General features: G+C 44.9%; 1 protein-coding gene across 1 annotated transcript in view; it reads left to right on the top strand.

Annotated features, from left to right (window-relative positions):
- The first annotated feature begins 322 nt into the window (after nucleotides 1-322).
- Nucleotides 323-21,361, top strand: part of LOC138349737 (leupaxin-like) — a 247,915-nt gene continuing 226,876 nt past the window's right edge. Inside the window, exon 1 of the mRNA XM_069318336.1 lies at nucleotides 323-570. Within this exon, the coding sequence (XP_069174437.1) occupies nucleotides 567-570 (4 nt within the window). The 5' untranslated portion in view covers nucleotides 323-566. The remainder of the gene's footprint in view (nucleotides 571-21,361) is intronic.

Below are 21,361 nucleotides of genomic sequence, written 5' to 3'. Positions count from 1 at the left end.
TTACATGTAAAATTAAACATTCGTAGCTGAAAGTGTGTATGTATATAATTTATATCAAACACTATAATTTTAATTCGCTTTGATGGGTTATGCTATTTGTTGTAGAGGTCGACAGGTGCAACAAGAAAGTTAGACAACACAATAAGTGGTTCAGTAACCATGGTAGACCTAGACAAGGCTTTGGGGGGGGGGGTGATATAGGGGGTGTGGCCAATTTGGTGGGCCTGGGTTATGGAGGGAGGGTGGTGGGGGAGATTGTTGGCCCACCTTGTGATTGTGGGTAGGGTGGAGGGCGGCCGGCGCCAGAGTGGGAGTTAGTGTGTTGTCTGCCGCCGGTGAGGTGGGACGTGTCGACCTGGTGATCTTTGGCTGTCAGTGGGGCGTCTCTTACTCTCTCTGTGCTTGTAGGTGGGGGCGTAGAGTGCGTTGTGGTGGTGGTGGTGGTGGTCTTTGTGGTGACAAGCGAAAGGTAAAAAAGGCACGATACCACAAATTCGCAAAGGGTCGTCGTCATTTGGAGGGAATCATCGTCCGAGTCAACCACCAGTTGAAAGACAACGTTCATAATGGGTAAGGAACTTTTCTGTAAACAATTTGAAGGAGTGAACACAAGTGACGTAATGCTTTTCTCGCTTGGCGTCACATCTATGAGCACTGCTATTCTCAGACACTCTATATAGTCCGAGAATATGTATGTAAATACATAATTTGTCTATTGAAATGAATATGTAAAGGACGTTGTGTCCCGGACACCGCAGGCAGACGTCACCGTACCACTCGGAGTAAAAATAACGCAGGGAGTATGTTTGGGAGAGGCGTGGGTGAGGGCGTGTACCGGCGTGTGTGTGTGTCCCGGCGTGTGTGTGTGTCCCTGTGTATGTGTGTGTGTCCCGGCGTGTGTGTGTGTGTGTGTCCCGGCGTGTGTATGTGTGTGAGCTCTCCCCTCGCAGTAATTTCTCCCTCCCTAACTCCCCCTTGTCACCGTCGACCCCTAGTCGTCCCCTCCACCACTGCCGCACTGTGGACCTCTTCTCCCTAGTCTTCGTTCCTCTTCCCTGCTATCCTCTTCTTTCCTCCTTCCCTATTCCACTGACAACTGGCAAGGGCAGCCAATAACTTGTCGCCCATTAGATCCCTCCCCCTCCCTTCTCAAACACCCTCCCCATTCCGGGTCTCCAAGGGTGCATATTTTCCTTGTGTGACAGGCATCATATTACTCTTGATATATTTACTTTGTAATCCTGAATATTTATATTTTTAACAAGATGACATTATATATGAACTCGTATTACTCTCCTTTCCGCTAATGTTAGCTCTTCACTTCCCTTACCGCTAGGGTTAGCGCTGCACTCTCATCTCTGCTCATGTTAGCACGTGTCAGACTCGACTCTCGGCACTTATTATTGGTCTGAATTCCTTTTCTGTATATTAGCCAAGCGATCTGTAGGTCCTTCCCGCGCCGATGTCAGCGGCCTGACTCCCGCCAAGATCCCACTCGCCCTACATTTTAAGTTCAGGAACTCACGAAGTGAAGAATGTACAGTTCTAGGGGCGGTGTGTGATGGTACCTGGTTGATACCTGGTTACCTGGTTGATGGGGTTTTGGGAGTTCTTCTACTCCCCAAGCGCGGCTCGAGACCAGGCTCGACTTGCGAGGGTTTGGTCTACAGGGGAGGGCACAGCGCCATGGGTGTTCCGTAGGAGGGAGAGGGCACGATACCCCTGGGTGTTCCGTAGGAGGGAGAGGGCACGATACCCCTGGGTGTTCCGTAGGGAGGGGGGCACAGCACCCCTGGGTGTTCCGTAGGGAGGGGGGCACAGCACCCCTGGGTGTTCCGTAGGGAGGGGGGCACAGCACCCCTGGGTGTTCCGTAGGGAGGGGGGCACAGCACCCCTGGGTGTTCCGTAGGGAGGGGGGCACAGCACCCCTGGGGGTATGGGGAGGCCCCCCACGTTTCAATGTGTGTGTTGCACATAAGTATTTTAACGATATCTGGATTCCGGGGGAAATATACTTGTTCACACACTCGTCACTTCATCAATTGCCTATTTCGTCCTCTTTACCAAAAGGTTTGATTGATTGATGAAGATTAAGCCACTCAAGAGGTGACACCAACAGGTTTTCGTGCTTTTCTCTCGTGTGTACTCGTCTAATTGTGATTGCGGGGGTTGAACTTCGGCTCTTTGGTCCCGCCTCTCGACCATCACTCAACTGGTGTACATATTTTTATCCTATTGGGCTCAAATATATCTGCATTTGAAACTATGTACGGAGTCTGCCTCCACCATATCATTGCCTAGTGTATTTCGTTTGTTGACTAATTTGACATTGAAAAAAATCATTCTAATGTCTGGGGCTAATTTGAGTACTCGGTTTACACCTGTGACCATTAATAACCATTTGTTGGACCATTCCTTCAGTTTGTCCAGGTCATCTTGTAGTCTCCTGCTGTCCTCTGCCTTAATCCTTTTCATAATTTAAGCTAAGCTTCATCAACAAACATTGAGAGGGATCACACACAGAGATCACACTAACGTGATGCATCAAATGAACAAATCCACAAGGGCAGTGACGTGTGATGTAAGGGCGAAGAGGGAGAACGGCCTATTGACATAGCTCGGGTGCAGGGGGGGTTGTGTAAAATTCTGGTTTGTGCCTCGGAGAGGCTACGGGATCCAGTAAGTTCAGTAGAACTTCGGTTTCAAACCTTTTACTCTGTCGTAGCTCAGTCGATTAAGGCAGTGTCTGGGATGCTCCCGGATGCAGGTTCGAATCCTTGTCACTGCCCTTGTGGATTTGTTCATTGAGAGGGATGAGTCTATACCCTCTGGAACATCATTTACGTGTGTGTGTGTGTGTTCGTCTTTAATCACATTTACAATTTGTGCAGCCTTTCCTGATTATCTGAAATGTGGGACTGCCCTTACATCCAGCAGGCCCAAGTAACCATTTCAACCAGATTGATCAGGAACTCCCACAGAAATTTGTAAACTCTCTTAATCTGCCTTTCCTACGATATTATTAGCAAAAGAAAGATTGAAGTGGGGATTCCCTAATGTTTAGTATTCTGTATGCCTATGGCACCCACACTTTTTTAATTTTCTTGAAAAATATTTTATATTGTTGAAATATATAATATGAATATATTTTGTAAATGTTTAATATAATTATACGTTTAAAGACAATTCATTAAGTTATTGTTGATGGTAGGTGCAGTTTGCATGAAGGGGTTTATCCTCCCGATGACTGCATATATCATCATATCATGATATAATATGATATAACATATTATATGCATGTTTATCCTCACAATGATTGTACGATGACCAAACAAAAGTTGGGAGACGCGTTTAGTTAAGACTTTTGAACACAAAGTGTTCAAAAGTGTTTGTCGTGTTGTGCTGTAGAGGAGATTAGACGGTACCAATTCTCGAGACCTCCTTTGTTTATTTACTGTCCGTTTCAAGATGTCCTCGTGTCGCTGTCCGGGCCGCAGGACATTGGGCCATTTGTACCATATACTTTATCATATATACTTTATAAAATTATATAAACAAATCCACAAGGGCCGTGACGAGGATTCGAACCTGTGTCCGGGAGCATCCCAGACACTGTCCTTGTGGATTTGTTCATTTGATGCATCACGTTAGTGTGATCTCTGTGTGTAACTAATTTATATATGTTGACCAGACCACACTAGAAAGTGAAGGGACGACGACGTTTCGGTCCGTCCTGGACCATTCTCAAGTCGATTGTGACTTCTCGTCTGCATAATTTATATATAAATGTACATTCATACCTATACTTTATCAAATTATTTTATGTATACTTAATGTATTGTGACGGTAACGCGTTGGTGTTCGGCTGTTTCAAAAGCTAGGGGTATGGCCTCGTCACATATAGAAACAAAAAAGAGAAAATCTGGAACTTCGTCTGTGGTAAGGTAATGGGAAGACACACAAAACGCAAGTAAATTTAACAATGAGATTTTAATTACGTTAGAAAAGCAAAACATGAATAAAATGGACATAAAATTCGTATCATAAAATCAATCAAAATAATAAGAATAATCAAATGACAAAATGAAAAGTTACGTTAAGACAAGTGAGTAATAACAAGTGAACAATATAAAATGCAAGATATGGATGCAGGAATATTGGCTTTAAGCTGCCACCTCTCTTAGTACAAGTAAGCCAGAGCTTAGTCTACCAACGAGACGTGTTAACTTGTTGAAAGCACTGGATATTCTGAGGGCTGAGGTCGTGGTGGCCCCAGACATCAGGTAGTGTGGCGGTGGAGAATCAGGTGCGACTGACCCCCAGCCAATCAGCGATGAGCAGGCGACGGACAGGTAGTTTGGTGGTTCGAGTGGCGGGGGGGGGGGGGGGGGAGCAGGTGTTCCTGGTGCTGAATACGTTTGCTCTCTGGCAAACCTTGGTGTTGTATTTGTTGGATATTTCTTCCATATTAGTTGTATAGGAATGTATAGCGATGAACTTAGGAGGGAAGAGCAGGCTTAATCTCTCTTGAAGGAGATTATCGTCACAGTATATATAAGAAAACTTGAAAAAGCGTCTGGAAACTCTCCTTGTTAAGACTACTCATAGCTTAGTCGATAGAGCTTCGGCCTCACACACATGGGGGTCCCTGGTTCGAATCTCCAAGAACCCAGGTGAATTAAATGTTTATTTCCTCGGAAGTGTGGATGACAATTTATATTTTATATATAAATGTAACCCATCCTTATGTTTAGATAGTAGTTTTTATAACTATGTGTACTATGTAGGAGGCCTGGTCGACGACCGGGCCGCGGGGACGCTAAGCCCTGGAAGCACCTCAAGGTAACCATAGTACAAATATTGACGTATTAAATAATTTGATAGTAGAATTTGGTACTATTTACTTTGTCAAAAAAATAAAGCTAAAAAACAATCTTAACTATTCGTAGGCCTAGTATAGCACATATGTAGCATATTAGGCCTTGGAAGATTAGCTTTGTCTTTGCAACATAAACAGAAAATATTTTCCGGGTTGTCCAAATTCAATAGTACAGATTTTTACTTTCTAATAGCGTTGTAACGTCGGTATATGCACTATGGTCCTCATCATTACTATAAGTACGACCAAAACAGGAAGATGGGCTGATAAATGCATCTTTTTAGGCTGGAAAAAAACGTCTTGTTTGCCAAAATTATTTGACACCTTCTAGGCATGTAAAACCACTTTGTGTGTGTAAAACAAATATGTATTTCTGGAAACACCACTTCAGAGGAAGGTTGCACAAGCTGCAACACTACTAGGAAAGGTGGTGATGGAGTAGAGAAAATAGTCACAAGGAAAAAGTGATGGAATCACCTCCAGTCTTAGTGTAGAAATGCGGCACCCGGCAGCGTGCACACATTGTCGAGGCCCAGTGAATGATGCACAGGAACAAGCTGGACAAATTGGCGATGACTTACGTGCACTTGAATGTAACAATAGCGCGGGGTTCCCCCTCTGGCTCTATTGGCCCCCCTCTGGCTCTATTGGCCCCCCCTCTGGCTCTATTGGCCCCCCCTCTGGCTCTATTGTCTTCCCTCCTCTGGCTCTATTGTCTCCCCCCTCTGGCTCTATTGGACCCACCGCTGGCTCTATTGGCCCCCTCTGGCTCTATTTGCCCCCTCTGGCTCTATTGGGGCTTCCTATTTGGCTCTGTTGGGCCCAATGCGTTCAATAGGCCTAAAGCGACTACGGCATAAATTACGCTGATAGCTGAGATATCTTTATTTCAGTAGCGGATTAAGTTCTGATTGGAATTTGTATTACAAGAAGTGGAAAATGCACACCTGAATATCTCTAGCAAGAGGATTGTGTACCACTTGGAGAAATTACAAGTGAATGTTGTAAAGGTGATGATAACCGCTTCATAAAGAGAAGGAAGGCCCACTTGAACAAATCCACAAGGGCCGTGACGAGGGGTCCGAACCTACGTCCTAGAGGATCCAAGATGCTGCCTTAATCGACTGAGCTACATGGTTAAAATAATTGCAACCGGGAAATCCTCCTGACTTACCCCCTTCTAACCAATAAAAGTGTGTTTGAAGCGTACATAAAAGGTATTGAGGAGGGTGAGGCACTCCAGACTATTATCTTCTGCTGGAGCCAGAACGTCCGTCTGGTACCTTGGCTGTAAGAGCATCCGTTGTTGTTGTTTAAGATTCAGCTACTGGGAACAAAAAGTTCCAAGTAGCACGGGCTATGGCGAGCCCGTAGTGGACTTACCTGGCACAGGAGCGGGGCTGTAACTGAAAAAAAAAACATCCGAAAATCATCCAATATTGGGGGTGGCTTCTCACCTCACCACCCCGAGGATTGGGAGGGGTTGAGGTGGAGGGAGTGAGAGAGGGGGGGGAGGACATCGTCCAGAACCATGCAGGGAATGTATCGATTACTCACCCACGCCCAATCAACCCCCCCCCCCATCATAGTGCTTACACCTCCCCCACACCCCTACACAGAACTCTATCCTTCACCCCCTCCCCCCATCCCCCCTATCCACACGCACAGTGTTTCCATACACTGTGCGTGTGTACCCGGCCGTTCAGGTTACCTTGCGATGATTTCGGGGCTCAACGTCCCGGCGGCCCGGTCCTGGAACAAGCCTCGTCCTCGTAGCTGGACTGGAGGTGGAAGACTTTACATGTAACTGATCTAATTCGTCAACCAACCCCTGGATGTGTGTGAGGTTAAGCGATTTAATAAAAGGCAAAGTCATTATTCTAAATCGGTTGAAATTGAAATTGAAATTGAAATAAGTTTATTGAGGTAAAATACACACAAAGGGATGAGGTAGCTCAAGCTATTCTCACCCCATTCAGTACAACGTGTTAATATATACATAGACACACATCACAAATAAACACATTACCAAACATTCTGAGAGGTAAACATATACATTTCCTCCTTCACAAGGAGTATGTTATCAGACGCACACACAAATACTTTTATGAAAATTGGTTGAGGTTATTCCTTGTCATTATGCCACCTGTCATGCCACCTGTCATGTCACCTGTCATGTCACCTGTCATGTCACCTGTCATGTCACCTGTCATGTCACCTGTCATGGGTGAGAGGTGGTCACAACTAGGGCCTGGATTCATCAAGTATTTACGCAACCACTTGCGAAACCTGTACATCTTAATTTAATCATGGCGGCTTTGTTTACATTTAAGGGGCCAGATTCACGAAGCAGTTACGCAAGCACTTACGAACATGTACATCTTTCCTCAATCTTGGACGGCTTTGGTTACATTTATTAAACAGTTTACAAGCATGAAAACTTGCCAATCAACTGTTGTTATTGTTATAAACAGCCTCCTGGTGCTTCGGAGCTCATTAACTGTTTAATAATTGTAAACAAACCCGCCAAAGACTGAGAAAAGATGTACAGGTTCGTAAGTGCTTTCGTAATTGCTTCGTGAATCTGGCCCCAGGTTTTGAGCTTTGAAACTTTACGAGACAAATTTTGTTGTAGATAACCTGTAGTGTTTCGGAGTTTGTAAACTTTTAAATTAATGTAAACTAAGCCGCCATGAACGAGGAAAAGATGTATAGGTTTCGTAAGTAGTTGCTTAAATCGACGCCTTCCCCCACCCTTTCCACTTCGACTTCTCCCCCCCCTCCCCCACCCACCCTGTGCTAAACATTCAAAATCCTCCAACAAAAAACAAATCCTATTTTGCTAATTATACATTTTAAATCCGTCAAGAAAAGCATCAAAATCCACTAGAAAAAATAAAAATCCTCCAATATGTTGACGGATGTAAATATTTATTTTTTGGCAGATGTGGATTTTTTTGATTGGCGGATTTAGATTCTAAAGTCTAGTCCCATGCTTCCTGGGGAGCTGGTAGACCCACGTGTGTCTAATTTACATGGTGATGTGTGAGTATTTACATGATGTCGTCTCTATTTACATGGTGATGTCTCTTTCGTCTGTGCACCACATTGGGTTACACAGCTCTGGTGCCTCTAGTTCCTCCCTTACTCCGAGCCTCTAGGTGGAGACAGGAGTCCTCTCTCTACAGTAGAGTTGCGAAACCTAGGAGCCGGTCGGCCGAGCGGACAGCACGCTGGACTTGTGATCCTGGGTTCGATCCCAGGCGCCGGCGAGAAACAGTGGGCAGAGTTTCTTTCACCCTATGCCCCTGTTACCAAGCAGTAAAATAGGTACCTGGGTGTTAGTCAGCTGTCACGGGCTGCTTCCTGGGGGTGGAGGCCTGGTCGAGGACCGGGCCGCGGGGACACTAAAGCCCCGAAATCATCTCAAGATAACCTCCGAATTTTCCAGGACATGGCCTGGTTGCTGGCGTCAAAATTTAGAGCCGGGAAGAATTTTAACAAAATCTCAGTCGGAATTGGAGCTTCTTAAGGTTCAAGTTAATTTCTCGTCTCCCAAAATTAGTTATTTTAGCATTCAGATGATGGGAGGGGAGGATAGGGATAGGAAGAATTACATGATGAATGAGGCACATTTGGCACCGGAATGGAACAATGTAATTTTTTGTCAGTAATTAGTTGAGAAGTCTCATCACAACCACACACTCAGACCTTGACAAGCACTCAGGAAAGTGTGAAAGACTTGGTGTAAATTCCTTACATAAATTTCACACATACACAAGTGTGGGATTTTATCCTATAATTCATCGGGGACATCCTGATGAATTTGTATCCTATAATTCAGAAGGATTTGTATCCTATAATTCACTGCTGTGGCAGTGACTATGCCCCTTCAATGCCCTTCTCCGCTGTGTGTTGGTAGTGGAGGAAGGGCTAACATGTATTAGGAAGGTTGCAGGAGGTTGCAAAAGACTGGTGGCATTACGCTGAAGAATAGGGGGAGGGGGCGAAAGAGGGGGGTTGTTGGGGGTGGAAAGAGGGGGTTGGTGGGGGGAAGGGAGGGAGGAAGGGTTGGCACGAGGACAATGTCGGCGGCAGAATGATGGCGAGCTCCAAGCGCCGCCAGAATTGGACCATACCGTCATGGTCAGAAATAGTGTGGCAGGAGGTTGTATGTCTCTGGCACGGGTTCCTTGGCCTCGGCTCTCGTTGCCAAGGTGTACCTGGGCCCACCACTTGTTGTCAGAGGTACCCGGGCCCTAACATTCGTTGTTCAACCCTTTATCTCAATTTGCCACTAAAAATACAACTACTTTGCCTAACCTAACCTATCCTAACCTATCCTAACCTATCCTATCCTAACCTCTAAGGTACTAGCTCAAACAAATCCCCCGTAACCATCTATATTACGGTGGTTTAGTTTGTACTAATGCATCACAGCTTTCAGTGGAGCTTATTATGTATTTCTTGATTATCTAATGTATTCCTGACAGTATCTTGTATCTCGTGAACATATCCTCATGAGTTTTTATCTCGCTATTGGGAAAATGGGTTCCTCTTCGTAGATTAACCGTCTTCGTCTCTGGTATTAATCTTGTTGTACATCGGTTTTTACATTGTTTTTTTTGCTTGGTGCTGTGCAGATTCTATACCAGTGCTGCATATCCCAGTATTGGTCTTACATAGGTTGCAAAGATTGTTGTCTTGACAGTCCTTATTTAGGTTACCTTGAGGTGCCTCCTCAAGGGGTTGAGTAGATTAGTAGAGTAGATTACTTGAGGTTGGTAGATTGGCGTGCTAGTGTTTACCGTATGCTTGTATGTTGTCGTTGGTATTGATGGCAACCTTGGTTGTGGTGGTAGTGGGTTGGTTGTGGTGGTAGTGGGTTGGTTGTGGTGGTAGTGGGTTGGTTGTGGTGGTAGTGGGTTGGTTGTGGTGGTAGTGGATTGGTTGTGGTGGTTAGTGGGTGTTGGCGGTGCTGATGGTGGTACCTATGAGTGTGTAGGGGGTGGTAGTGGCAACGGTATAGATATGGTGGTAATGGTGGTAGTGATGATGGTGGTGGCAGTGGCGGTGAATTAAATATAGTGTGTTTCCATGGCCAGTGAGCGTGTATATTGCTGTGCACTACAAGGCACAGCAATATACACGCTCACTGTATTTGGAAGTGAGCAATATACACGCTCAGTGTATGCACTTGGAGTGGCTACCACTCCAAGTGCACCTGATAGTGAAGTGGTGGTGACTGAGGTCACTGCTGGTGGTGGTACTGGTGGTTAGTCGCCGGTGGTAGTGGTGATAATGGTGCTGGTATTGGTAGTAGTGGTGATAATGGTGGCGGTACTGGTGGTAGTGGTGCTGACCTAAGCCTGGCCTCGAGCCGGGCTTTGGGGGTAGAACAACTCCCAGAACCCCATCAACCAGGTATCAACCAGGTATCAACCAGGTATCAACCAGGTATCAGTGACTACGAGGAAATGAGCTTTATATACCCCGGTGACAGGGAATAGTGGTTATTGCTTTAGATTTAGTTACTCTGAAGGAAATGTCCATGTAGCACGGGTTATGGTGATCCCGTAAACCTGTAATGGTATTCCTGGTGCCTTATATATATACTTAGAAGTCAAACGTTTGAGTAATCTACTTTACAAACAAACCACAATAGCGTGATGCATCAAATGAACAAATCCAAGTCGTAGCTCAGTCGATTAAGGCAGCGTCTGGAATGCTCTCGGACGTAGGTTCGAATCCTCGTCACGGCCCTTGTGGATTTGTTCATTTCGGTAATCTGTTGAATCTGGCGTCTTAGTTGTGGCAGGAAGGGCTGACATTCGTCTTCCCGTTCATAGCGCATCTTGACCCCTCGAATAGGGGTACCTTGCGATTATTTCTGGGCTCAACGTCCCCGCGGCCCGGTCCTCGCCCAGGTCTCCTCGAACGTAAGAGTATTTTCTTACATACACTCAACTGAGTTTCCACCTTCCACTTGTGTGTACTACTTTTTCTTACTTTGAAGTGGCTGTCTTTGTCCCTTCAGTATCGTGTATGTAGTAATTATATCTCCTCAATAATATCTCATATTTCCCTGTCGTAACCAATACTATTAGATTAGCCCTCTTAGTTCTGGAACTAATCTTGTTGAAAAACTCTGCACTTTAGTTGATTCTATGCGTCAAAAGGTACAGATTGCAGACCAGTTCTGCATACTCGAGTATTGTCCTGACAAAGGCTGTGTAGATAGCCTTGAAAGAGTCCTTAGTTAGGTTTTTATATGCTGATCTTCCACCTATAATATATAGAGCCAACACCCGTGAACAATTAACTAGAGTGATTGCATGGGGTTAATTAATTCCGCCTTCTTAAGTCTCATCAATCAACTAATTAAATGATAAACAGCTGTAACTATATAATAATGGCATGACTATTAAATTGATCTGTCTTAAGATAATTACTGGGAATTAACATAGTTAGAAAAACTCATTATGTTCTTACTTGTACAATGACATATTTAGGTAAACCTGATCACAAATCGAACTTTCATTACAAAACAAATCTCAAGTTAAACAGTAATTCCCTATTGGTCGCTTCTGGCCGGTCTGATATTAACAAATATATTATAAGCGGTCACTATTAGTCCTTAACTTCACCACATAAGCCCTCGCGGTCACTTGTCACTCGATAGAATTCTAGGTGAATCGGATACTTTTGATATCGTTCGCCTTATGCGTTTTTGTTCTCGTATTGGCTTCCTTGGTGATATTTAGCGCCCTCTGATTATTTCGCACTTTGATGGTACTACATTTAGGGGCCTCGTAGCCTGGTGGATAGCGCGCAGGATTCGTAATTCTGTGGCGCGGGTTCGATTCCCGCACGAGGCAGAAACAAATGGGCAAAGTTTCTTTCACCCTGAATGCCCCTGTTACCTAGCAGTAAATAGGTACCTGGGAGTTAGTCAGCTGTCACGGGCTGCTTCCTGGGGTGTGTGTGTGTGTGTGTGTGGTGTGGAAAAAAAAAGTAGTTAGTAAACAGTTGATTGACAGTTGAGAGGCGGGCCGAAAGAGCAAAGCTCAACCCCCGTAAACACAGCTAGGTGAACAGCTAGGTGAACACATAGCCTTCCTGGTTTGGTACCTTCTTTTGATAATTACCTTAACTTTACCACATAAGGTTTTTTGACAATCTTCTTAAATTTAACCAAATTTATCAACTTCACAACTCTTAGCCTTTTATATGGGCACAACTTGCATGTAAATCTCCACTCAGATATTACCTCTACTTGCAGGTGGAAACAACCCGTTCTCTTAATAGCACGTCGTATTTTGGAGTATATTTAAGGCAAAAAAATCATACTAGACGATGAAAGCGGCTCTAAGTTGACATAATGTCCTGTTTTCTGTCTGTGGGTCCTCTGGTAGGTTAGGATAAGGCACCGTAGTACGACAGTTTCTTGACGTTGGGAACGCTGACCCGGGCTGAGGTGAAATGGGAACTCTGATTCAAATTGGGAATGTGGAAATGAGAACGTCACTGAGAAATAGACAAAGATTGTCAGAGGAACACTACTGAAGAGACAGAGAACCTCATTCAACACTTACCAGATATATGAAGTATGGTGTTCCATCACACTGTGATGGCTAAGCTATACGCGGAAGACTCCCTCAGCGAGAAACTTCTCTACAGGCGAAGATGGAGCACTGAGAAGAGACTGAGTTAAACTCTCTCAAAATCTGCCCCTGCAGGTTATTATACAAAAGTCCCCATCTGGCTACACCTCTTACGTGAAATACACACTTCTCATTGGCTGAAGAACAACAGATCTCCCTCTATCCTTTTTCCTCCCTATCCCGCGTCCCTGCCCCCTCGTGGAGAGGGTAGGGATGAGAAGAGGGGAGGGAGGGAGAGGCCTGATTGCTTGACACTAGCCCTCTGGTCGTAACTATGAAAAATGGTCAGTGAACGCCTTCTTGCTCTCAACCCCCCCCCCCCCCCACCCTTGCAGGTGGCCTGGGGTATCCTATTTCAGCCTCAGGACATCTGGACCACAAGACTAAACCGTTAAGTTGCACACGACCACAGGCTGCTCCTATTGGTCAAGTCGTGAGTACAATAGTAGTACTGGTCTGTGTCTTCATAAATACAACTCACTGTCACTTATGTTTTAACTTGGGGAAGTGAGTGAGTTGGAGAGGCTGGTAGGAGTGACAAGGAAGGTTCTGAAGTGGTTAAGGGAGAACCTAAACAAGAGAAGACAGTTGACCAGACCACACACTAGAAGGTGAAGGGACGACGACGACGTTTCGGTCCGTCCTGGACCATTCTCAAGATAATCGACTTGAGAATGGTCCAGGACGGACTGAAACATCGTCGTCCCTTCACCTTCTAGTGTGTTGTCTGGTCAACTTACTTTAGCCACGTTATTGTGACTCATCGCCTGCAACAGAAGACAGTTACTATGAGGGGTGAGATGTCAGCTAAGAGATGTTAATAGCCGAGTTCCACAAGGTTCAGTTTTCGAATATATCCTGTTTGTAAAGGATCTTCCAGAGGGAATACTTATTCCTCTAATCATTACACAAATTGATCTGACATCACACACGTCAGACCAATCCTGGAATGTGCGGCTCTACAATGGAAGTCCATCTAATCAAGCAGGTGAAGTCGAAGCTTCAAAGGTATGCCACCAGACTGTTCCAGAACTACGAGGTATGAGTTACAAGGAAAGGCTACATGAATTGAGCCTCACGTCGCTGAAAGACAGAGTTAGGAGAAACATGATTACCATATAGAAAATTCTGAAGGGAATTGATACAGGGGATAAAATCAGACTATTTATCATGCATTGTACTCGCACAAGAGGACACAAGTGGGAACCAAGGACCTAAATGAGCCATAAAGCTGTTAGAAAGATTTTTCCAGTGTCAGGGTAGTTAATAAGTGGAATGAATTAGATATTGGAGGTAGATTCCGTACACAGCTTCAGTGGTGGATATAATTGCCCAAAAGGCTCGGGAACCTGTACACCAGTTGACTAGCAGTTGGGAGGCGGGACCCAAGGTCAAAAGCTCAACCCCCGTAAGCCCAACTAGGCGAGTACACAGCCTCCCAACAATTATCCCTACCCTCACGCACCTACCTATCTACCTACGTGCCTACCTACCTACGTACCTACCTACCTACCTACCTTGTTCCATTGTTGCTGTTTTAGATTCAGCTTCTCGGAGCAAGTTCCAAGTAGCACGGGCTATGGTGAGCCCGTAGTGGACTGACCTGGCACAGGAGCGGGGCTGTATATGTACTTTGTTCATTTCCCCATATTTCTCGCAAGTTTACTGTTTAGCTCTGATATGTTTAGGTGTGTGGGCAGAGATATACGCGTGGTATACCTTCAACATTCGTGTGTCCCTTCTTGGGGGTATATGTTTGTCATTATTGATCAGAGTTACTGATGAGAACCCCGCAGTCCCTCGCCCCTGGAAACACAAACCGAAACTGTCTCCATTTTCCGCTTGTTACAACTTGTAATAAAGTTGTTACATCTTGGCTTAACGTGTTTTTGACGTATTAGAACGTTGTTACAACTTGCTATATTGGTTGTTATAACTGGTTAGGAGGTGTTAAAACTTGTTCGAACGTTGTACCAACGTCGTAGTTTCGGTGTGTGTTTTGGTGTGTTTTTCGTATGCACACAAGAATGATCTAGCTACCAAACTAGCTCATTAACCCCTACCCAATCTTTTACTGATTGGGGTGCCAAGACTAACCAATTAACCCCATACCCAGTCTCCTACTGTGATTGGGTGCCAAGACTAGCTATTAAACCTACCCTACCCAATCTTCTACTGATTGGGTGCCAAAACTGCCCAATTAACCCCATACCCAGTCTCCCACTGTGATTGGGTGCCAAGACTAGCTATTAAACCTAACCTACCCAATCTTCTACTGATTGGGTGCCAAAACTACCCAATTAACCCCATACCCAGTCTCCCACTGTGATTGGGTGCCAAGACTAGCTATTAAACCCCAGGGTCAGGCTAATACATGGGTTTTTAAAGTGTTTTTCCTCGTGGGACACACGCTCCATAAAGCACCCTCCTGGTCGTTGGGATTGGCTGATTAGGACGTTGGCGGAAGCTGGCCGTCTCCAGCATTCACGCCGCTTGCACTCCTTAATTGGGATCACTTCTTTTGTGACTGTTCACCTGCCCTTGGTCGCACCTCAGGCTCTTAATTAGGATTCTTTAGAGGGAGAACACATCCACCTTTGGTCTTAACGGGGCTATTCATGTCCGTGCCACCTCTTAGGGTGGCTCTATCTTCATCAATCAATCACCTTCGTTCGGAAGTTGGCAAGGCATCACATGGAAGATCCTGGAAGATCAGATTCCAAGCCTGTATACTAATATTTCAACATACTAGCATAACTGGCCGACCCCTCACAGTGTTCAAGAGAGAACTGGATAAGCACCTCCAAAGGATACCTGATCAACCAGGCTGTGACTCGTACGTCAGGCTGCGAGCAGCCGCGTCCAACAGCCTGGTTGATCAGTCCGGCAACCAGGAGGCCTGGTCGACGACCGGGCCGCGGGGACGCTAAGCACCGGAAGCACCTCAAGGTAACCTCAAGGTAAGGTACTAAAGCGAGTAATATGGATTTATATCTAAACTAAATCCAATGAAAATCGGGGCGTTTTAAGCACAATTATTTAGTGTTAATGTCAGAAACCTTACGGCTCTTGCCAACAGATATAAGAAGTGTCTAAGACAACACTATACGTTTTCAAGAAGCTACACTAGATTCTTCTGGTGTTACAGATCAGCCTGGCTGTGTAGATAGCCATCAGAGGCAAGGAAATCACGAGGGAAGCTTAGGCTGCCATGAACAAATGAACAAATAGCTAGTCTTAGGCTGCCATGAACAAATGAACAAATAGCTAGTCTTAGGCTGCCATGAACAAATGAACAAATAGCTAGTCTTAGGCTGCCATGAACAAATGAACAAATAGCTAGTCTTAGGCTGCCATGAACAAATGAACAAATAGCTAGTCTTAGGCTGCCATGAACAAATGAACAAATAGCTAGTCTTAGGCTGCCATGAACAAATGAACAAATAGCTAGTCTTAGGCTGCCATGAACAAATAGCTAGTCTTAGGCTGCCATGAACAAATGAACAAATAGCTAGTCTTAGGCTGCCATCGAATTACTTTAGAAATACAATTAGGATGGGGAAACCTATCATTCTTCTCTGGTGATAAGGTTTCCCCTCCACTGCCTATGCTCTTGTTATCAAACATTCCCCCTGCAGGCGAGGAGTCACAATAACGTGGCTGAAGTATGTTGACCAGACCACAAGAAGGTGAAGGGACGACGACGTTTCGGTCCGTCCTGGACCATTCTCAAGTCGATTGAGAATCGACTTGAGAATGGTCCAGGACGGACCGAAACGTCGTCGTCCCTTCATTTTCTAGTGTGGATTAGTCAACAAACATTCCCCCTGTCAGTCAGTAAAGCTAACTACAGATATAATTACATGTGTTGTTATTAGGCTACTACATTAACAATATTATTAATGTTTCAATATTTTAGTTAGCAGAAGATTGTAAAAGATAAGTTTCCAAGTAGTAACCGCAATATTGAGAGGGTCAGGAGTGGCGGCCTTCACAAGTCAGCGGTCTCCAAGGGTGATTATTGACCCGTGACTGGCTCCGAGGCCGTCTGTCTAGTCACTGCATCCAAGTGCATTGCTGGCCAAATGTATAGCTAGATCATAAGTGCATTGCAGGATTAATGCATGGGTAGATCAGTGATTACTTATTGATGTACATGAAACAAAAAATGGGATTAACTTCACTACAGAAGAATCACAGTGGTTCTGGGTTGGTTCATCTTCCCTTTAGACGGTTCTGGGTCTAGGGACGGACATCGGCTGGTCGGAGGCCGGGCCTATTGGGCTTATTAAGAGAAGGTAAGGCCCAAAAGTGAACCCCCACAAAAATCGGTGAAAGGTAGCTGGCTGAGTCCCTAGATTTCTTCAATAGACAGTATACGGAGATGTTCGAGGCCACGCAGGGAATAGAGAGGAAGAAGGCGGGGAGAGAAGGGGGAATTGAGGGTAGTGTAGGGATTAGGGATGAGGGGAATAGGAAGAAAATGTGGGGAGGAGGGGAAGAAAAGGTGGGGAATGGGTGGTGGGGACACAGTATATAGCCCAGACACCACCGGAATAGTTGCCCGACCATTTGGTCACCATTTGGTCCGGGAGACATCTCCCGTCACGCAGGGTGCAGTTGCGCCTCCACAGATCTCCAGTATCATCTTTTGATACTGGTAATGGCTCAAAAGGGCCACCACTTACGGGCTATTCATGCCCGTGCCACCTTTTGGGTGGCTTAATCTTCATCAATCAATCAATCGGAATAGTTGCACATTGTTTGAGTTAGGAAAACACTATTTGTCAAATATTGATACTGTTCTTAAAAAGATTTCCCCATTTTGCACCCGCAAGATAACGTAAGCTTTTAAGGGTTGATAGATGTTAATCTTCTTGTTTGAGGAGCTGTTCACTTGAGACAGTTAAGCAAGTCCCAGCTGTGTCTGGGTACAAGTGACAGGATGAACAACCCAGCGGGTTTTCTTCCTATTGGGGAGTGTTGTACATGCTGCTATGGCGGTGTGTCCACTCACAAGATGAGTGGCGCTGCCCAATAAACTCGCCCCTCGGGGCAAAATTTAAATTTAAAAATTTGTCACGGGGGAGACATCTCCCGTCACGCAGGGTGCAGTCGCACCTCCACAGATCTCCAGTATCAACTATTGATACTGGTAATGGCTCAAAAAGGCCACCATTTGCGGGCTATTCATGCCCGTGCCACCTTTTGGGTGGCTTAATCTTCTTCAATCGGGATAGTTGTATCCCGACTCAAACATCTTAGGCAACACTTGAGGCTGGCGAAGGTATGGAGGTGGCCGCCAGAGTCTGGGGAACGTGTGTGTTTTATGGGGATAAACAAAGATCAAATGAGCGCCATATGTCGAGTGTCAACACAGACATGTGCAGTGATGCCATCAACCACCAAGTGACACCATTGAGCAGCGCGCCAAATTTAAATAATTTTCAGACTGAAAAATGTGTTGTGATTTCTTGGAAATGGAGTGCGGTCATGTTTCTAAATTTAACAAATGTGTGTTTATTTCGTGTGAAATTGCGAGGCAGGATCCAGGAGCTAAAGCTCGAGAATAAATACTTGGCACACGGGCAGTGTACTGGCTCCTTCTCTGGCTTCATCTCCCACTCCTACACCCCCTACACCCTCCCACATGTTGACCAGACCACACACTAGAAGGTGAAGGGACGACGACGTTTCGGTCCGTCCTGGACCATTCTCAAGTCGATTGTGTCGATTCTCACAATCGACTTGAGAATGGTCCAGGACGGACCGAAACGTCGTCGTCCCTTCACCGTCTAGTGTGTAGTCTGGTCAACATACTTTAGCCACGTTATTGTGACTCCTCGCCTGCACCCTCCCACATCTCACATCATCTTCCACCCTTATCCTTCAGCCAGGCTTCAGGCTTCTTGTCCCCATCACTGACCACAATACAGGGTACTAACAACTTATTTATTAACATCTTTATTGACAAAATTAATTACAATTTTGCCTAATCTGAGGATTTGGATTAAGTCTTGTTAAAGTGAGGATAATACTGGTATTCACTGTCACGCAGGACAGAGGGTCATACACAAGACAATAGGTTATGACTAACAACGGTCACGTTGTCACGAGTGGCAGGCAGCCAGCGACCTTGGGCTGGTTACCAGGCCAGGGACGACAGCCTCACTACGCATCATAGTAAATGCTTCAAGGCTTCATCAAGCATTTACGCACGAAACCTCTACATCTTCCCTTAATTATGTTTTTTTTTTACATTTATTGAACAGTTGATGAGCACTGAAGTGCTACGAACTTGTTTTATTTATTTATTTATATTTATTTATTTATATACAAGAAGGTACATTGGGTTAGAGAGAATACATAGCATAGTATTTACAATCTTGTAAAGCCACTAGTACGCGCTGCGTTTCGGGCAGAAACGCTGCCCGAAACTATGATAATATCTTTGGGCTGTGAAGTTTGTAAGCTCATAAACTATATGTTTAGTAAAAGTAAACAAAGCCGCCAAGGAAGGATATATAGGTTCCGTAAGTGGCTATAAACAGTAAATGCTTGATAAATCCTGACTAGGATTCATATATACAAATTATATATGTTTGTATAATTTCGTCAAACACGAAATTAGTCCTTAAATAGGCACTAACGTGAAGCATTAGTGTCCGTCCAAACTCTGTTTTACCCAATTTGTGGTTAGGTCTCGGTAGAGGAGCTAGGTCCAAGTACAGTTCTGCTCCAGTGATTAAAACACACACAAGATTAATTCTGGGTAAACCAAAATTGATTTTGTGGTTTGGTAAAAGAAAGATTAAGCCTTCTGATGTGACGACTTATATTGAATTTTGTAACTAGCTCATCAAGATTGTAACTTGCTTAGCTAAATGAATTGTGGGGTTCAGTCTCTGAGCCCATTATGTGCCTCTAACCCTTTTCACTACTACCCACAAGATGGGTATGGGGTGCATAATAAATGAACTAAACTAACTAACTAACAACTCTTGAAGACCCGTCAAATCCAGGGATCCCATCACAATGGTTGTACTATTCAAATCACTTGTGTCCCGCCTTGAGTACTGCTCAATACTAGCTTCCCCCCTTCAGAGCGGGAGAGATTGCTGAAATAGAGGGAATACAGGCGATGAGTCACAATAACGTCGTCGTCCCTTCACCTTCTAGTGTGTGGTCTGGTCAACAGAGGGAATACAGAGTCCACTTGCCTCCTCTTGAATAACTTTCACCGTCTACTACTCTCTTTACAGTTGATGAGCCCATTAATCTACAACTTCTCTACTACGAAAGCCCGAGCTATGAACAAATCCACAAGGGCCGTGACGAGGATTCGAACCTACGTCCGGGCTATGGCTTGCTATGGCTCGTCCGCTCTCGCCTGAGATTCAAGAATCATGGCTACCGAGGGCAAACTACATGCACTAAGCCACACTACCTCTCCCTGCCTTCCCGCCTACCTCCTGTCCACCGACAGGTGAAAGGTTCACAGTGATTGATGATTGATGAAGATTAAGCCACCCAAAAGGTGGCACGGGCATGAATAGCCCCGTAAGTGGTGGCCCTTTTGAGCCATTACCAGTATCAAGAGCTGATACTGGAGATCTGTGGAGGTGCGACTGCACCCTGCGTGACGGGAGATGTCTCCCGTGGGTTCACAGTCTGAACACCTGCCCTATACAGTGTCATCTCGATTGATTGATTGATTGATGAAGATTAAGCTACCCAAGAGGTGGCTCGAGCATCAATATCCCGTAATGTGTCCCCTCGATTGTATAATTTGGTTGCTTCAAAATATTTTTGAAAAATGTTAATTCAAATTTTCAATTTGTAATCATAAACAGACTCACAATTAGTGCCGTCCTAATTAATGCGGATTTATCCGACCTATAGGCCCTGGTGAAGGGTATTCGAACCTTGATACGTGGTAACTACGCTTCGTATTAATCACCAATACTAAGAGGATTTAGGGTAAGCCTTACTGCACTGGATTGCCCTTAAAGGTAGCTTAACTTTGTCCTGCTATACGGGGTCATTCTTGCTTCCTTGGGTGAGGGGTTAGGGTAGGGGGGACGGATGAGTATGGGGGTGAGTGAATTTGAGACGAGTAATGGAATACTCTCCACCGTGGGGGGTTTAGGGGGGGGGGAGTGTAGAGAAGTGGGTCGACCACTCTGGGTTTTTAGGCAAGTGTCGCTTTAGCTTGTGTGTTTTGTATCTCCATGACCCAATTAGCGCGTGAGTTTGGTTGGTGTTTGTGGGTTGATTGACTTGGGGGGGGGTGTTTGTGGCGTCCTGTGAAACTTTAATTTTCTCCTGCAACTTGTTTTCGTTGATATTTTGTTTGTATAATTATACAATAATAATTATACAATATATAAACATACAATATATAATTATACAATACATAATTATAAGTTATATAATTGTTTCTTTGACTACACAGCAATTCAAAGAAAAATTAACAGTAAATGACCGAGTGACTGGGTTATGCAACAGGTGGAAGAGAATATACAATAAATGATGAGGAAATTTGTGAGGTTCTGAATGTCAGTTTCCACGAGAGGGTCCAGAACTATGAGGGGGGGGGAGGTAACTCAGACGATAGTGATGAATACTGAGGTGACAACTGAGGTAATGAGGCAACCAGCATCACTTGATGAGTGTATAGAGCTACGGAAGTAGATAAAATATTTCAACATGGATGTTAATTGGAACTCTAAGACCTGTGAACTGTTATCCTCTATGCAGACGCAAACAGGTGATTACACGCACGCACGTGCTACAACAAACACACATCATTCACAAG

The sequence above is a fragment of the Procambarus clarkii genome, chromosome 90 (assembly GCF_040958095.1).
Source record: "Procambarus clarkii isolate CNS0578487 chromosome 90, FALCON_Pclarkii_2.0, whole genome shotgun sequence".
Lineage (NCBI taxonomy): Eukaryota > Metazoa > Arthropoda > Malacostraca > Decapoda > Cambaridae > Procambarus > Procambarus clarkii.
The sequence above is the reverse complement of the archived record's forward strand: the minus strand, read 5'-3'. Positions and strand labels throughout refer to the sequence as shown.